An 18,193-nucleotide genomic window follows, 5' to 3' on the forward strand; every position below is an offset into this window, starting at 1 on the left:
GCCGTGTATAGGTCGCACAGATAATCAACCTAATTGGTGGAAATTTTGATGAGGGGAATTTAATAACTCGGCCCAATTAACGCAAAGTGCGAATCCATGTCCCAGTCGCCGTTATAGGGGGGTGGAGGGTTGGTACGGTGTACCGCGGACAAACCATACCTACCTACATACTGGCAGGGAAACGTTGAACAAGCATATAGAATGGATACCTCATAAACATCATGATAACAATAATGAAAATAATGGTTTTGAATATTTTTAGTGGCATTATCGTCAAATAGGATGATGTTTTTTTACACACACACGCCTTGTTGATATGTCACAAGCTTGTATATAATATATTTACATTCCGATTGCTTGGTTCACTGCGTTCTATGTGCCCATACCATCTCAATTACTTACATACTTATTCATGTTTTTTTTTTTAAAGATTTATATTATCCACTGACACTTCGTGATGGAATTGCTTTTTTAATATATTATAAGATTAAAATCAATATTTTTAGCTTTTCCACTTTATTTTTATTTGACCAGCGACCGGGTTTCGTCGTTACCGACATCATCAGACTGGTGGGAAGCCTATACAAATTGTTATGTTATATATAAAACAAGGCAGGAGTTGATAACCATGATTTGATATAATTTTATGGAGAAATTAATTTAATTTGAGTGAATTAAATTCACTCAAATTAAATTAATTTCTCCATAAAATTATATCAAATCATGGTTATCAACTCCTGCCTTGTTTTATATATAACATAACAATTTGTATAGGCCTCCCACCAGTCTGATGATGTCGGTAACGACGAAACCCGGTCGCTGGTCAAATAAAAATAAAGTGGAAATGCTAAAAATATTGGTTTTAATCTAATAATATATTATTGATGGATGTTACACCCATGGTTTCCACGAATTCGTGAACTCTTTATTTTGTTTCATTAATTGACTCGGCAGTCACTTTGTGGTATATCCTTCTTTTGCCAACTCCATGCTTCGCTTCCATACATAAGGGTTGGAACCAGAACTCCATTGTGTACTGCCAGTTTAGCTTCCGCTGATAGATTTTTATTTGCTAAAACTGATTTTAGTGCACCATTCACTCTGTTCCCATTATATAATTGTTTAATTTTTTTCATTTCATATATTTGTTTCATTATATAAACAATTATCACACCCGCACTCCTCTATGACTCCGAATGCTAGACGATGTATAACACCTACTCTAGGCAACTAGAAACTGCTGAAGTACGAATTTTTAGGTGGTCAGCTGGAATGCCCCTTAGAGACAAAATAAGAATGCCAAGTTAAAATGAAATTTAAAATGAATAGATTATAATCTATTCATTCACTTTGTGGTATACCACAAAGTAACGAAACAAATAAATACCGTAGAACGTGGCTACTTGAACTTTGATGTGTTACTTGAGCCCAGTACAAAAAAATTATTTGAATCTGTATTTGGTCTACAATAATGAACATATCGCGACAGTAAGTGTCACCTGTCAGGGAAACAATGAATCATGTCGATACGTTCATTATTGTAGATCAAATACAGATTTTTTTTTGTACTGGGCTCAAGTAACACATCAAAGTTCAAGTAACCCCGTTCTACGGTACTCAGTTGCTAAAAAATTCCCAGATAATTTTATTAGATATAATTATTTATTAGAAACCAAAGATCGCACTCTTTTAGGCCAAGTAGGGGTCAACAGTCACCGCCCCTTTCTTGCTGGAGAGTAAAGAGTAGCCCACCCCATAATTGTATAATGTTAATTACTTAAGAGACTCATTAGCTGATTGCCCAAAAGACTTTTACTTTTCTTGTTGCTTCCCTTCCCGCCTTTACTTTGACGTTTTCTAGAAAGTTCCCGGCGAGGTAGGAACCTCCTGTTCCCGTAAGGGTGGGAGACATCGCGTAGGTATTAAAAGATGTACAAACTTCACCTGAAAGGAGATCCATGGCGAGGCGAAGATCTAATGGGTTATCTTGCTAATTTGCTTGCCTTACTTAAATTAAAAATCCTTTCTGTGTAACTAGACGCGTTCGGAAAATAATCCCTCCATTAGGTTTTTTTTTGTAAAAATAATTTAATTTACTTCATCTCTTAATTGCTCCATATTTATTAACGGATTGAGCCATTTTTACCTATACATTAGCGTTACATTATAAGTAGAGTGAGACTTAGTGACATCCGCCTCTGTAGTGTAATTGTCAGCACGCTCGGCTACCGTTCTGGAGGTCCCGGGTTCGATTCCCAAGGGGGTAAAATAAATATAAGTGATTTTTTCACTGTCATATTTATTCAATATTACCCTGGACTGGTACCTGGAGCGGAGGGCTGATCACCTTTCCTTCATGTGTAAACGATCAAGATAACACTGCATTTATATGACGCAGTGCCCTATGCATCATTGGGGTGCGGATAAGGGTTTTATAATTTTTTTATTATATAAATAGAATACTATGTAACAACGTTTCGAGAGTGCGAGTGTTTTTGCCTAGAATTTTCACTCGTGAATCACATGAAATTATAGTAACTTTAAACATAAAGAGTAAATCCACTCACGAGTAGGCATAGGCTGTGAAACTTAAAAAGTTGAAGCCTGAGTAGGGTCATGATAAGCGGTGTTGCATAAGCCGTAGCTAGATATCAGAGTCACTTGGACGTTAGGTAATTCAAAAAATGACTATTTAGAGAGTTTCCAACTACTTGTTTGCAAATCTGGGCTTTCTCTACATAGGAGTTATTTTTACATTTTTGACATTTTATCATAGATGAGGAAGAATACAATGTATCATTTTTTGTATGGTAAAAATTAACCTGGGATTGAGGACCTTCTATACATCCAAATAAAAGGTCTCTGCTAAATAAAAGCTTTCCTCATCCCCCACCATAAATGGCTCCAGTGACACATCGCTCACTCTTTTCAAGAACGTCATAAATCAAAAAACTTGATTTTTCAGGAGAACGTATTAAAAATAACTATCAAGCCACTTATTGAACTTTTTACTGTGCAACAGATATTTTTAGGTAAAACCTGAAGGTTTTTTTCTCCATTTGAAAAATATTTAGTATATTTAAAAAAAATAATTAAACAATACCTTTTCTTCAAAATGCAAAAACAACACTTTCTGCCCTGTAGCGGGTAAATGTTAAGTTAAAAATATGCCTCTTTTGCTGGGATATAGTACATTTTCTGGGCATTCTGAAAACATGCACAACTGAAAATTGACGATTTTTGATTTTTGACGTTCTTGAAAGGAGTGAGCGAAATGTCAAATATGATTGACGTACAATGTCATTTGCAAAAATTATAACGTCTTCCGATAGGGTGATCAATTTTGCGCCACCCTGTTACATTTACATTTAGTACATTTTCTTGGCATTCTGAAAACATGCACAACTGAAAATTTACTTATTTTGACTTATGACGTTCTTGTAAGGAGTGAGCGACATGTAGAAAGTCGTGAGATTAATGATATTCGTAGGAGTTGCGAGCATTGAGTAGTGTGGTTGTCAATCATGGGTAGAATTGGTGAATTTTGCACGCGTGTAAAGTGATCACTTAACTAGCCTATAACATATGTCATAACCCCTGGAAAAATACCCAGACTTTCATGTTCTTCTTCATCTATGTTGAGATGCCAATTTTTTCAGAAAAAAACGCTCTTTTTTAACGCGCCAAAGTCTCCGGCATATTGTTTTTATTACTATTTAAAGAACGACATTTACCTGACTGGCATTTCCGATATTTTGAAGAAAAAAGGGTCGATTTCGTTTACTTTATTTTTATTTCATTTGTAGATAATTTTCTTCCCTTGCAATATCATTTTCTTCTTATTTTATCTCATTTTATTCCCCATCCCCCATCCCCCAAGCCGCACAGCCGCACAGCCACACAGAGGCATGTCTGTCGGTACAATAAGACTTCCAGCTGTCAGAGACCCGTCCTTAAATGTTTCCCGAGATAAACAACATCGCTTTGAAGTCAAAAATATCAAAAGTTTTCATGTTCCATTGATCCGTTGTCCATTTTTTATGCCAACTTCACCACCGCGAGCTTATTTGCTTATTTTATATTTCAAGTGACTACAATTAACGTTTATTTTTCAAAAATACCGTTCGGTATTTATATTAATAAAAAATATATATCGATGTTAAAAATCTTACATACCATATAAGTGTGCGATCTCACATGTATTTATGTACTTGAAGTCATGTACCTTTGAGGGTAGTATCGAAAATTGCGCCATAAAAATTATCCAAAATATTACTATTATTTTAGCTTAAACAATAAAATAATAAAATGAAAAGGATATTTTCTAGCGATTTTTAAAGTTTGTGTTCACATACAAATGAAAGAGTTTTTGCTCAATTAAAAGCTTCTTTAATACGCCATAGATGTCTCTAGTGAAATTCTAGTGAGTCAAGCACAATGTTTCAAATTTGAACAAAATATGTATATATATATATATATATATATATATATATATATATATATATATATATATATATATATATATATATATATATATATATATATATATATATATATATATATATATATATATATATATATATATATATATATATATATATATATATATATACATATATATATATATATATATATATATATATATATATATATATATATATATATATATATATATATATATATATATATATATATATATATATATATATATATATATATATATATATATATATATATATATATATATATATATAGAAGGACCGAAAATTTGAGTAGTATGGTTGTCAATTATGGGTAGAATCGGTGAAAGTTACACGAATGTAAAGTTATCGCTTAAACCAGCCTATGACGGTCGTAAGCCCCGTAAATGTCTAGACCTCCGTATTCTTCTTCATCTTTGTTGAGATAAAAATATTATTATTATCTATCTATCTGATTCTGACAGTTCAGAATATTATATTTTTTTCCATCTGATGTCTTTTGTTTTATTCAGCGCGACGCATGCGACATCTGGTGGTAGAACTGTTTTATGTAGGTACTATATGTAGGTACTATATGTAGGTACTATATGTAAGTACTTATATATATATATATATATATATATATATATATATATATATATATATATATATATATATATATATATATATATATATATATATATATATATATATATATATATATATATATATATATATATATATATGTATATATATATAAATATATATATATATATATATATATATATATATATATATATATATATATATATAATATATATATATATATATATATATATATATATATATATATATATATATATATATATATATATATATATATATATATATATATATATATATGTATATATATATAAATATATATATATATATATATATATATATATATATATATATATATATATATATATATATATATATATATATATATATATATATATATATATATATATATATATATATATATATATATATATATATATATATATATATATATATATATATATATATATATATATATATATATATATATATATATATATATATATATATATATATATATATATATATATATATATATATATATATATATATATATATATATATATATATATATATATATATATATATAATATATATATATATATATATAAATATATATATATATATATTTATATATATATATATATACATATATATATATATTATATATATATATATATATATATATATATATATATATATATATATATATATATATATATATATATATATATATATATATTTATATATATATATATATATATATATATATATATATATATATATATATATATATATTTATATATATATATATATATATATATATATATATATATATATATATATATATATATATATATAAATGTGTGTGTGTGTGTGTGTGTGTGTATCGGCGTAGTTTTTCTTCCTCTAAAGAGTATATTTCCTCCCTCGTTTCTGAAAGCGTTCAGGGCGTAATTTGCTACAGAGTAGTTATAGGTAGCTATTATTTCGACGAGAGCGAAAAGTGATCGCCGGTGATACCAATTACGTTCATTCTTTATGGAGCTTTACAAAGCTAACATGGAGCTTATCGTTAACACCCCGAGCTGGCCATTATAATCCCTGGTGATGGCTTTACCCACCCCCTACATTCACCAACATCCTTTTATACCAATTTATAAGTATTTTCTTATCCCTGATATTTTAAAATTTACCTCACGTTTAATCTCCAATATTCACCTGTGGTTTTATACAAACACAATACTTATGTGGTAAATATATATGTATAATGTACCTTCATAAAATTTTCTTATTTTGTAAACTTATTGACCATTACTTAAAAAAATGAAACTTTTTTTTATTTTAATATTTCTTGGTAAATGACACTTAATAATACCATTTAAAACATCAAAATACGGTAATTTCCATGTAAAATTTAATTTGATAATGTTTTTTTTATTCAATGAACAGTCATTATTTTTACTATTAATTCCAAAAAATTGTGCAGTGTGGTCCAATGATGGATAGAGAATGGTGAATGTTTTTATGTTGATCACTGAATCCAGCCTATAGACAGGTCGCAAGCCCTGTAAATATCCCAACCTTCATAATCTATGTTGAGATGGCCAAAATTTAAATGTTTGCTTAAAATCTCAAACGTCTACAAGTTTTTCACCGATTGCTTTGAAATTTTGACACAACATTCGAATACGTGTTTCAAACAGGACAATCCGCCTTCGTAGTGTGATGGTCAGCACGCTCGACTACCGTAATGGAGGTCCCGGGTTCGATTCCAGGGGGGAGGAGTTAAATAAATATAAGTGATTTTTCACTCTAATATCTATTAAATATTACCCTGGACTGGTACCCGAAGCGGAAGGCTGATCACCTTTCCTTCGTGTGTTAAACATCAAAATAACACTGCGTTCAATTGATGCAGTGCCCTATGCATCATCGGGTGCGGATAAAGGTTTGAAGAAATAAAAACAAAAAATATATATATGGCAGCGCCATCGGTTTTTTTTCTTTGAAATTTATGCAAGACTTTTTTCTAAATTTGTATGTCACATTGTTCCAGGCGCTGGATGGCCAAAACATCTACAACGGCTGCTGCACGCTGCGCATCGACTACTCCAAGATGTCGCTGCTGAACGTCAAGTACAACAACGACAAGTCCCGCGACTACACCAACCCGGGCCTGCCCAGCGGCGACGGCGAGCACATGTCCTTGGGCGCCGCCGACCTGCTGCCCTCGCTGCTGCTAGCCGCGCGACCCGGCCTCGCTCGCGACCGCCTCTCAGGTAGCTCCCTCGAGTGCAGACGACATCCAATATCACTCTCGAAGTCCACCCAGCACATGTGGAGTCTAACTCCATCTCACTCAGTACAGATGGCAACCAAATATCAATCTCAAAGTCCACTCAGCACATGTGGAGTCTAACTCCAGCTCCCTCTAGCACAGACGGTATCCAAATATCACTCTCAAAGTCCACCCAGCATAGATGGAGTCTTACCCTAGCTCCCTCTACCGCAGGCGGCATCCAAATATCACTCTCAAAGTCCACCCAGCACATGTGGAGTCCAACTCCAGCTTCCTCTAGCGTGGACGGTATCAAACTATCCCTCATCATTATCAAAGTCCACCCAGCAAAGGTGAAGTCTTACTCCAGCTCCCTCTAGCGCAGACAGCATTCAAATATCACTCTCAAAGTCCACCCAGCACATGTGGAGTCCAACTCCAGCTTCCTCTAGCGTGGACGGTATCAAACTATCCCTCATCATTATCAAAGTCCACCCAGCAAAGGTGAAGTCTTACTCCAGCTCCCTCTAGCGCAGACAGCATTCAAATATCACTCTCAAAGTCCACCCAGCACATGTGGAGTCCAACTCCAGCTTCCTCTAGCGTGGACGGTATCAAACTATCCCTCATCATTATCAAAGTCCACCCAGCAAAGGTGAAGTCTTACTCCAGCTCTCTCTAGCGAAGACGGCATCCAAATATCACTCTCAATGTCCACCCAGCATATGTGGAGACTAACTCCAGCTCATTTATGAGGGGGGAGGAAGATGTATGGACAGAGGCTGACACTTCGTCCCCACCCCCCAGGACTCCAATGCCTATTTTAAAAGAATTCAGAAGAAAAGAAAAAAAAACAGTATTTAAAAAACTCACATTGAAAATTATATATACTCATAGGATAATGACTCAAAATGACCCAAAATTGAATAGTCATAAACATAAAAGATCTTCCGTACATTGGCTTTCTAGGAGGGCCAGGCGTTTTGGCGCCTCCGTTTGGTCTGGGTTTGGGCGCGGGCAGCTACGCGGGGCTCTCCTCGGGCCTGCCCGGCTTCGGAGCCCTGGCGCTGCAGGGGGCGCTCGGCGGAGCCGCCCCCGCGCTGCGGGCCCTGCCCCAGCCCATGCCCCTGGCTACCGTGCTGCTTGTGTCCAACCTGAATGAGGAGGTACGTATCATATTGTAAAAGAAAAACACTGAAATGAAATTGTACAAAATATCCGATTATATTCAGACCTAAAGATGGAAGCATAGCTTCTGAAACTAGTTATCATAATAAAATAAATTCAAGTGGTAAAAGAAACAAGGGTTTTTATATATTTTCAATATTTTTTGTATTTAAAGCATTTACTGTGTGGTTAGTCATTTTTACTTGTATATTTTTTTACAAAAATTTTAATAATATTAGTATATAACAACTCACCGAGATTTTTATGTCTACCGGTTTCGAGACGTAACCGTCTCTTTGTCAGGACAATCACAACCACGGCATACGAACAATACTACCCGTCACTACCATAGCACTTCACACGCTCAAAACTTTTTTGTGTAGTTTTAAGTGTGTGAATAGTGCTATGGTAGTTACGGGTTATGTCATGGTAATGTGGTTGTCAATCATGGGTAGAATGTCGAATAAATGACTCAATCTGCTTTTTTCTTAGGTGCTATGACCATTAGCTATGTAGCTGTCATAGTAATGAAGAGATAATTCCCCTAACCGTTTCAGTGCTGAGATTCTTTCTTTCGTAAATAGTATGCTAAAATTGCTGACTTTTTTGTCAAAATGGTCCTTTCATTAGGTGTGTACAAAATCCACAATACTTTTCTCGAATATTGAACTATTTTAGAATTTATTTCTGGTATCGGTGGAAAACATATCAAACTTCTCAAATAATAATGCATTTTTTAATAAAAATACTTATATTTATTTAGAAATGACTGTAATCTAAGAAATTTTCATTCACAAGAGTGTCAAGGTCATGTGAAAATGGCTCGTCCTCGGATTGCTATCACTACTTTGAGTAAAACAAATATTTCTTACCCTTTCAACATCACTATTGGACAAATCCAAGTATTTATATTTTTCAATTAAAAATAGAATACAACAAAAAATAAGAACTATAGAATGGCTCTAATCGATAGAAAATTTAAAATATTTACCTCCATATTCAATATAATCTACCAAAACTCGTTTAGTTAGGAATAAAATGGGATAGAAAAATCAATACTCTTGAAAAATTCGCTATGCCGATTGATAGTTCACTTTCTAAAATCTCTCAAAAAAGTTTAAATCGGTGGAAAATTTCATATTCTACCGGTTGCAGCCATTGCCTAAAAAACTTTTTTTACTAAACGTGGTTTCCAAGTGGACTATTCATATCAACTCTCAGCACTCCAACGGTTAATTTGCAATTCCTCGAATGTTTACTACCGTATTTTCTTGTCTCGTTCACCGGTTAATGCTAAGCAATCGATGAAATTTGTTTGATTTTCTTACGTTGGATTATCTGACTACTCAATAACAACCAATTTAACTTTACACCTAATAATATACTGTCTCTTTCTGTCCTATTGTTTTAGATGGTCACGCCTGACGCTCTCTTTACCCTTTTTGGTACGTGTGCACAAAACCATTATTTATATTATTTCTTACAACCAACATTTTAACCATCTACCGACGGACATTCAACTGTCCATAATACTCATCTTTTATTTTTACCTTAGAACATTGTTTAAACAACCCCTACTTATTCTTCGCTTAGTACATTATTTTGTTTTCAGTTCATTACTGTAGATTTTTTATAACCATTCCTTGAAACTGTTTAGTGACCTATTCTTTTATCTGTTTTATTTTTTCAAATAGTTTTAATACGGAGTTCTTAACTATAATATAATACATTCAATTAAGTTTAGATGTAACGTTATACTTCTATAATTATCACATTTTGAATTTCAAGACAACGCATTGCAAACAGCAGTGTGTTATGCACTTTTAGTTTGAAAGTAATGTAAGAATTATGGTTATAATATGTAATATTTACTAATGTTTTATATAATTTCATGACAGGTGTGTATGGTGATGTCCAAAGAGTGAAGATCCTATACAATAAGAAGGATTCTGCTCTCATTCAACTGGCCGAGCCACATCAAGCGCATTTGGGTAAAATATACTACTACTACTATTACTACTACTTCCATCACGCCTTTCCCTGCAGGGGTAGGGCAAAGAGGATGGAATGCCACACTCTTCTGTCCTGACATACACTCCTAGCTTCCTTCACGTCCATACATCTAGTCTTACATGCCCTCCAATTATGTAAACTGTTGATGCCACCAGATTTAAGGTTCTAATTGATCTGGTCAAGTCTTTTTTGACCGTCTTATTCCCATTCACATTTGCCAAATATACTTCCATAGTCATTCTCTCGTTATCCATTCGCTCCACGTGTCCATATTACCTTTAAAAAAAATCTCAATCTTTCCGATTATCACTAGTTCAGCCTTACATTCCTTTCATTTATAAAGGAAGGAAGAATATTTAATCCTTTCTTAATATCTTCATTTTTAATTTTGTCATTCAAACATTTTCCACACATTTGTGAGGGTCGGAAATGAAAACTCTAAGGAGCATATCTGGGAAGAGTCTACGAGATAGAATAAAGAACACCAAATAAGAGAAATATGTGAGATTGAAAATGTCGTTTGATGGGTAAGGCAACGAAGAAGACAATGGCAGCGCATGTGAGGGAATGGGACCATCCAGACTTCCCCATATATTGTATGTCGCTTTGATATGATACATAACTTGACTTATCTAATGATTTGTATGAACCATCCACGGTTTGGTTTCATTTCCGGTTAGAAAGTAGTAACTGATATAGTGCTGTGTGACCATATCAGTTGCCACCGTTATCAAATATGTTGTTACACAGCATTCGCATATTATCTGCAATTTGGTCCATACATCTAGGATCAAAATTTTCTAGACACTACATGAAAACCAAGCATGGACCAGATGACTTACGATTTTCTCTTTGCAGCCATGACCCATATGGACAAGTTGAGAGTGTTCGGGAAGGCCATGAGAGTGATGATCAGCAAACATCAAACTGTTCAGCTACCTAAAGATGGTCAACCTGATGCTGGACTCACAAGGTAACTAAATAAAATACACAAGTGTTTTTTTTTAATTAAATTATGAAGTCTTACGCCTATGCGTCAAAACATCAAAAAAGTTGCAACACTAAAAAAAGTTTAAGAACCATAGGTTCTAGAACCTATGGCTCTCAAACTTTTTTAATGTAGCCCCTTCTGCTAAAATATTTCGTCGATTCAGGAATCCGATTGAAACAAATTTTGAGAAAAGTGAAAAAAAAGTTGATGAACACTTTTTTGAAATTTAAAATATTTTTCCGATTTTGATGTCTTCAATTTCAAATGAATGAAATTTTAATGTATCAATTTTCTCAGGCAACAAATGCTAGAATACAATTTGTACTTAATTTTCTTTGAAAGAGAAATATTTGTGTATTTTTGTTTATTTGTGTATTATATACACAAATATTACAATTTCATATGAGCTTAAGAAGCTCTTTATTCAAAAATAGGTATCAAATTGTGGAAGAGTGGGTTGGAATCCAGAAACTGTGACTCAGTGTCTGCAACATTAACTACAGGACCACAGTAAACCTGACATGTTATTATATATATATATATATATATAGATATATATATATATATATATAATAACATGTCAGGAGTATATATATATATATATATATATATATATATATATATATATATATATATATATATATATATATATAGTCGTGAGTATATATATATATATATATATATATATATATATATATATATATATATATATATATATATATATATATATATATATATATATATTCTAAATCATAGCGTGGACATGTTTCTAGCATATGATTACCTCTAACATCACCGTGTCACTCATACATACAGTTCAAATATGGATTATTTTTCCTCTACATTTGATTTCAAGACTATTATATTAAACATGCATTTCTTTTTAAAGGTGTCTCAAAAATGAAACATGTATCATTCTTCCCTTTTTTATGAAAGAAGATGGAATTCTGAGTATCCTAGGGCTTACGACCTGGCATTAGGCTGACTTAAGCGATCACTTTAAACACTTGTTTACCAGGATGCTCCGACTTCCATCTTCTTTCATAAAAAAGGGATGAATGATCCATGTTTCATGTATAGTTGAGATACCTTTCAAAATTGACATCTCATCTGTAGGTTGAATGATTATTTCCAGTGTCCGATATTATAATAGTAGTATTAATATGATTTTTTTTCTTTGAAACAGAGACTATTCTCAGAGTCCTCTCCACCGATTCAAGAAGCCGGGCAGCAAAAACTACCAGAACATCTACCCGCCTAGCGGCACTCTTCACCTCTCCAATATTCCGTAAGTTCGCTTCATCATTCACAAAGCCTTCGTCAATTCAATGAACATTCTCAATTAAAGACATCTAACTGTTATTTATATCTATCTTATTAACTAACTTACTAGCTAATCATCACGCTGCTTTCCATAGTAGTGGCAGAGAAAATAATGGAATGCCACACCGATCCGACTTTGTTAACAATCTGGCCTCTTCCGCGTTCATGCATGTCCTCATACATTCCTGATGATTTTTTCAACTCCTGACCCGACCACTCATTTAAAATACTCAATTGCTATTTTTCCTTGGTCTTTGTCTCCTCCTATTTCTAACCACATTCGCCTCATAATTTTGTTTCATTGTTCTTCCTTCACTTATTCATTCCACATGTTCAAACCATCTCAACACATCTTTCTTAATTTAATCGATAATGCTTATCTCAGCCTTGCATTATTTCCTAATATCTCCATTCGAACACCCATTTTACCTGTACATCGTATGATGGGTGTTCAAAAATTTATATTTATCGATAAAAGTTGTAATATATTGTTTTACTAACCTGTATTTTCATTTTTCAGAGCTACTGTTTCGGAGGAAGAAATCAAAGAAGCCTTTACAAAGAAAGGATTCAATGTCAAAGCTTTTAAGTTTTTCCCGTGAGTACATAATATAAAAACAACTTCAGTATATTAAAACATATCAATAAAAGAAAACTTTTTTTCACTACGCCTAGTTTAAATATTATCACAACAAAACTCCACTTAAAACAGGCCATGGGTTCCATACCTTTCAGTAACGCTATCTTTCTTCTATCCACACTCAATTGAGTAAAAAAATAAAATAACCTGATATTTTTAGTAATTGCATCCGTAAACACTGCTCATTCGAAAGAGGTTAAAAATTGTTAGATACTTCGTCTCTAGCTGTGACCCCCTACAATTGAATTTGAGGAGGTCTTCATCAAAAAGTAACATTTCTAATATTGTACAAAAAAATCCTTTAAATGCAAATCTGTTCTGTTTACTGTATTTTATCAAAATCTCAATTAAAGTTGCGACAAAACGTGACCAATCCTGTGTTAAACCAATATGAAATCATTAAATCGCACCGAAACGTAACAATTTTATAAGCTAGAATTCCTGATTATTTAAAATGGAAATGTAACATTTTGGTAAGGACCTCCAAATATATAATAATTAGATCACATTAAAAAGCTAAGGCCTCATATGGGTGATTATTTATTATTGGCTAGGAAGATTTCTTGAAGGTATCTCCACATTTCGCTCACTCCTTTCAACAACGTCATATATCAGAAATGGACAATTTTCAGCTGTGCATGTTTTCAGAATGCCCAGAAAATATACTTTATCCCAGCAAAAGCGGCATATTTTTAACTTAATATTTACCCGCTACAGGGCAGAAAGTTTTGTTTTTGCATTTTGAAGAAACGGTATTGTTTAACAATTTTTTTTAATATACTTTATATTTTTCAAATTGAGAAAAAACATTCAGGTTTTACCTTAAAAGTTCTGTTGCACAGTAAAAAGTTTTTTTATATCTGACGTTGTTGAAAGGAGTGAGCGATTTGTCTATAATATGTATTCACTAATTTTTATAATTTACTCATTGATTAATATAGCCAACATATGATAGAATGTTTTCTATTTCATTTTAGGAAGGACCGCAAGATGGCTCTAGTTCAACTGGCCACGATCGACGATGCCGTTTCGGCTCTCATCAAAATGCACAACCACCAACTCTCCGAGTCCAACCATCTGAGAGTATCCTTCTCCAAGTCTAATATTTAAATCGGATGAATCTCGCATCTTGGTCATGTTCACTCCTCTCTTCGTTCATTTAAAGAGTGCGAAACATCACTCTCATTGCTGCTACCACTGCACAATATGAAACTGATACACAGTCTGATTATTAATTTGACTATATGTATACATTGGTAATTTAGGGTAAATGAATCGATCAGAGGCAGTAAACTGGAAGGATGCCATATTAGATGCATTTTTGCATATGCTCAATCAAGTCACAATTAAAATGTACGGATACAAGGCCACAAAAATGGGGGAACGTGTGCGTCTGAAGCCTTATTGGCTCTAGACCAGCAATACTTTGGTGGTTGATTATCAGTTGGTATTATTCCATTTTTAGGTCTTAAATACCGAAATTACACGATTAAAGATCAGATATTTCGAATAGATTACGTTGTCTACTCAAGACCTGATCGTTATTTTGTTTGACTCCCGGTTCAACAAGTATTAACGCGGTGTTTATGATGATTTTTTCATCAAGGTTGTAAGAAGCGGTGAGAGATTAATTAATAACGAAATGAAGACTCTCTCGGTAGCTTTGATTTACAGTCACCGCAAAAGGTAAACTATCATCTCTTTCTATTAGTCGATCACATCTTTTTATACTTATTCTATACTGGAAATGAGGTAAAGTTTTCATATTTTATTAAACACATACAAACGTAAAGAATCTAAACGATACGTACTTCGCAAATGTGTTTGTGTGTGCAATATGCAGAATTCTGTTGAGATTTTATTTTATTAAATATATTAATATAGATTATAATATAAGTTAAACAAAGTAAGGTAATTATTGTAAAGAGGTTTCAGTAAATAAACGCATTTAACTTTAAAAATTATCAAACATTATAGACTAGTTACATGAATGATAAAAATGCTCCTTTTCTCCTTTACGGATCGCGGAGTAAGCCAAATTCCCAGATCTGAAAAACTCTTTTGTTCGTAGCAATCGGAAGTATAAAGAAGCATTCAGTATTTTTGTCTGTAATATTATAATTTACGTTAATTAAGTACGTACTTTTAGTAACATAATTATGTTTTATGTATGTTTTTGGTGCTGTTTTCTACATGCATCCATTTTTTAAATGTTCGTTTTTCAGTTACGTTTGTCTGAAATTCGATAATACATTTGCTGAATTTCTTTTATTAAAAATGGTAGCTATTTTATATTACAATTACATTTATTTAATTATTTCTGTAGTGATAATTTTTATTTCATACATTTTATATTAAATTTATTAATTATCATATTAAATTTATATATTTATTCGAGTTATTTAAAATGGTCTTTCATTTTTTAATACGTGTTTTAAAAAACTGTTTTCATTATATATGACACTTTATTTATCGGTACATTTTGATTTTATCGGGATAAAATAAATTAATATAAAAAAAATTAGTACGTGTAAGTCTCGAATGCCAAACTGATGAATATTTCTCAAAATTGAATGCTACGCTTTGAAAGACTCAAGTATTCGTATAACTATTATTGCATTTATTAAAATTTCAAGGAATCTGTAATTATTTCATTATGAAAACCATCAGTTATGTTTTTAATGATAAGACATTGAGATATATATATATATATATATATATATATATATGCAAAAATAATTGATAGAGCTTAGAATGAATCATTAAAATGTTAGAAAGTAATAAAGACGAGAGCATTGATTGATTTGTTTTATTCAGGCTTAGCTGAATTTAAAAAAAAACTAGGTAACAGGGTGTGAATCGTTGCCCTTCTGATTGATTTAAAAGTTCTATATGTATGACCTGCCGAGAGCGGTGATGTGGAACTGGACATTTTATTCCAAATGATAATGTTGTAGTGACTGTCGTTAAAAGTGGTACTAGTGCATAATTTTAATATTAAGGAACTATTGATTTGCATTCACAACCAGCTCCAAATGAATCATCTTCTTTATTGCGTCTTGTCATTTTAAAAATCTTCCTTCCTTTGTTTTCCTGCTTGCGGAAACCTGTTTATCCATCCACTCACATTCTCTCATTTATTTCATTTCTTCGCTTTGATTCGAATTACATAAAACAAAACATCGTCCTACCTGCTGGACCTTGTAATATACAAAGTATATCATATTGTATGAGAAGCGATGATGTATTTTTTATTATTATTTTTATTCAGGGTCAGTTTAAAGTCAAAGAATCTAATGTAATTGCCACCATTCCTTAATACCTGTATTTTGTATTGTATCATTTTAATTTGCTTGATCTTAATTCTTATTAATATCTTTTGTTTACTTGAAAAATTTATTTAAGACGTACGATAATGCGAGCCAATTTAAACTGATTTTAATTATTAAATGTACCAGATTTATTGTCACAAGTTACAGAAATTGCAGTAATATTTATTCTTCCTTTTTTTGTACAATTAAAGTCAGTTATCATCAAATTTGTATCTCTGAGCGTTCGTAATTTTACCAAAATAATTTTTTTAAGTCAATACACTAATAAAATATGGTAATAATACATTTCATTCCACGATACCGTACGGTGTTTCCAAGCTTTTCATTAAACTATGTATATGTTTAATAGTATTATTTGTTATATTCATATTTTTAATACAAAATATAAGTATTTCTAGAATATCTGCCTCATTAGTGTTGATGGCCTGCATTGCTACGCACATTTTATTATGTATTCATTTTACGTATATTGGCTATTTTATTCATTTACTGATGTATGAATCGTACTTTATAAGGCTTTTTTTCATTTTTAGCGTTTTATCATTAATTTTAATGTGTTTCTTTGAAATATGCAATAAATTATTTATGGCTTGGAGAGCGAACATTCTAATACATGAAAATAAATAACATGTTATCAACGCAGAAATTACAAAACTCAAAACGACAAATTCCACCTCCTTCTATCCAAATAGTCGGATGACATTTATTTTAATAATAATAATAAAACCCTTGTCCGCACCCTAATGGTGCATAGGGCACTGCATCATATAAACGCAGTGTTATCTTGATCGTTTACACATGAAGGAAAGGTGATCAGCCCTCCGCTTCAGGTACCAGTCCAGGGTAATATTGAATATATGTAACAGCGAAAAAATCACTTATATTTATTTTACCCCCCTTGGGAATCGAACCCGGGACCTCCAGAACGGTAGCCAAGCGTGCTGACCATTACACTACGGAGGCGGACTATGATAATATAGTCAATGTTAATACATTATGCTAATTTTGATAAAACTCAGACTCAATATTCGTATCTTAGTAATCTTCTCTATCAATGTTCAAATTCAATAGAAATTTTGATATACCAATTAGTGGGATAACGCACATGTATTACATACACCACTTGCCAGGCCATGGCGATCTATATTTTACTAAGTAGAAAAGTTAGAGCGTACAATGTCATTTGATGGACCTTAATTAATAGAAGTACTGGTTTAACTGATGTTATTGGGAATTATTTAAGTAATCATTGTCCTTTAAAGTTTTTAACTGAATGCATGTCAGACAAGTTCTTTTATTATTATTTTAATCCCTGAAATATTAATCATTTATGTTCATTAAATTGAATATTAAAACAGAACCTAATAATGCGAAAATTAAACA

General features: G+C 32.2%; 1 protein-coding gene across 3 annotated transcripts in view; it reads left to right on the top strand.

Moving 5' to 3' along the window:
* LOC148300760 (polypyrimidine tract-binding protein 3-like) overlaps positions 1-16,206 on the top strand; it is a 105,649-nt gene extending 89,443 nt beyond the window's left edge. For 2 of the 3 annotated variants that reach the window (XM_088274318.1, XM_088274317.1), the window contains exons 6-13: positions 7,123-7,344; positions 8,304-8,510; positions 9,923-9,956; positions 10,410-10,502; positions 11,383-11,497; positions 12,702-12,803; positions 13,359-13,436; positions 14,456-16,206. In XM_088274318.1, the coding sequence (XP_088130444.1) occupies positions 7,123-7,344; positions 8,304-8,510; positions 9,923-9,956; positions 10,410-10,502; positions 11,383-11,497; positions 12,702-12,803; positions 13,359-13,436; positions 14,456-14,588 (984 nt within the window). In that variant the 3' untranslated portion in view covers positions 14,589-16,206. Of the gene's footprint in view, positions 1-7,122; positions 7,346-8,303; positions 8,511-9,922; positions 9,957-10,409; positions 10,503-11,382; positions 11,498-12,701; positions 12,804-13,358; positions 13,437-14,455 lie in introns of all 3 variants that reach the window. The other variant, XM_088274316.1, reaches the window with a different exon arrangement.
* The last annotated feature ends 1,987 nt before the right edge of the window (positions 16,207-18,193 follow it).

Source organism: Brachycentrus maculatus, unplaced genomic scaffold (assembly GCF_059751285.1).
Source record: "Brachycentrus maculatus isolate JH-2025_06_01 unplaced genomic scaffold, ASM5975128v1 h1tg000657l, whole genome shotgun sequence".
In the NCBI taxonomy this organism is placed as follows: Eukaryota; Metazoa; Arthropoda; class Insecta; order Trichoptera; family Brachycentridae; genus Brachycentrus; species Brachycentrus maculatus.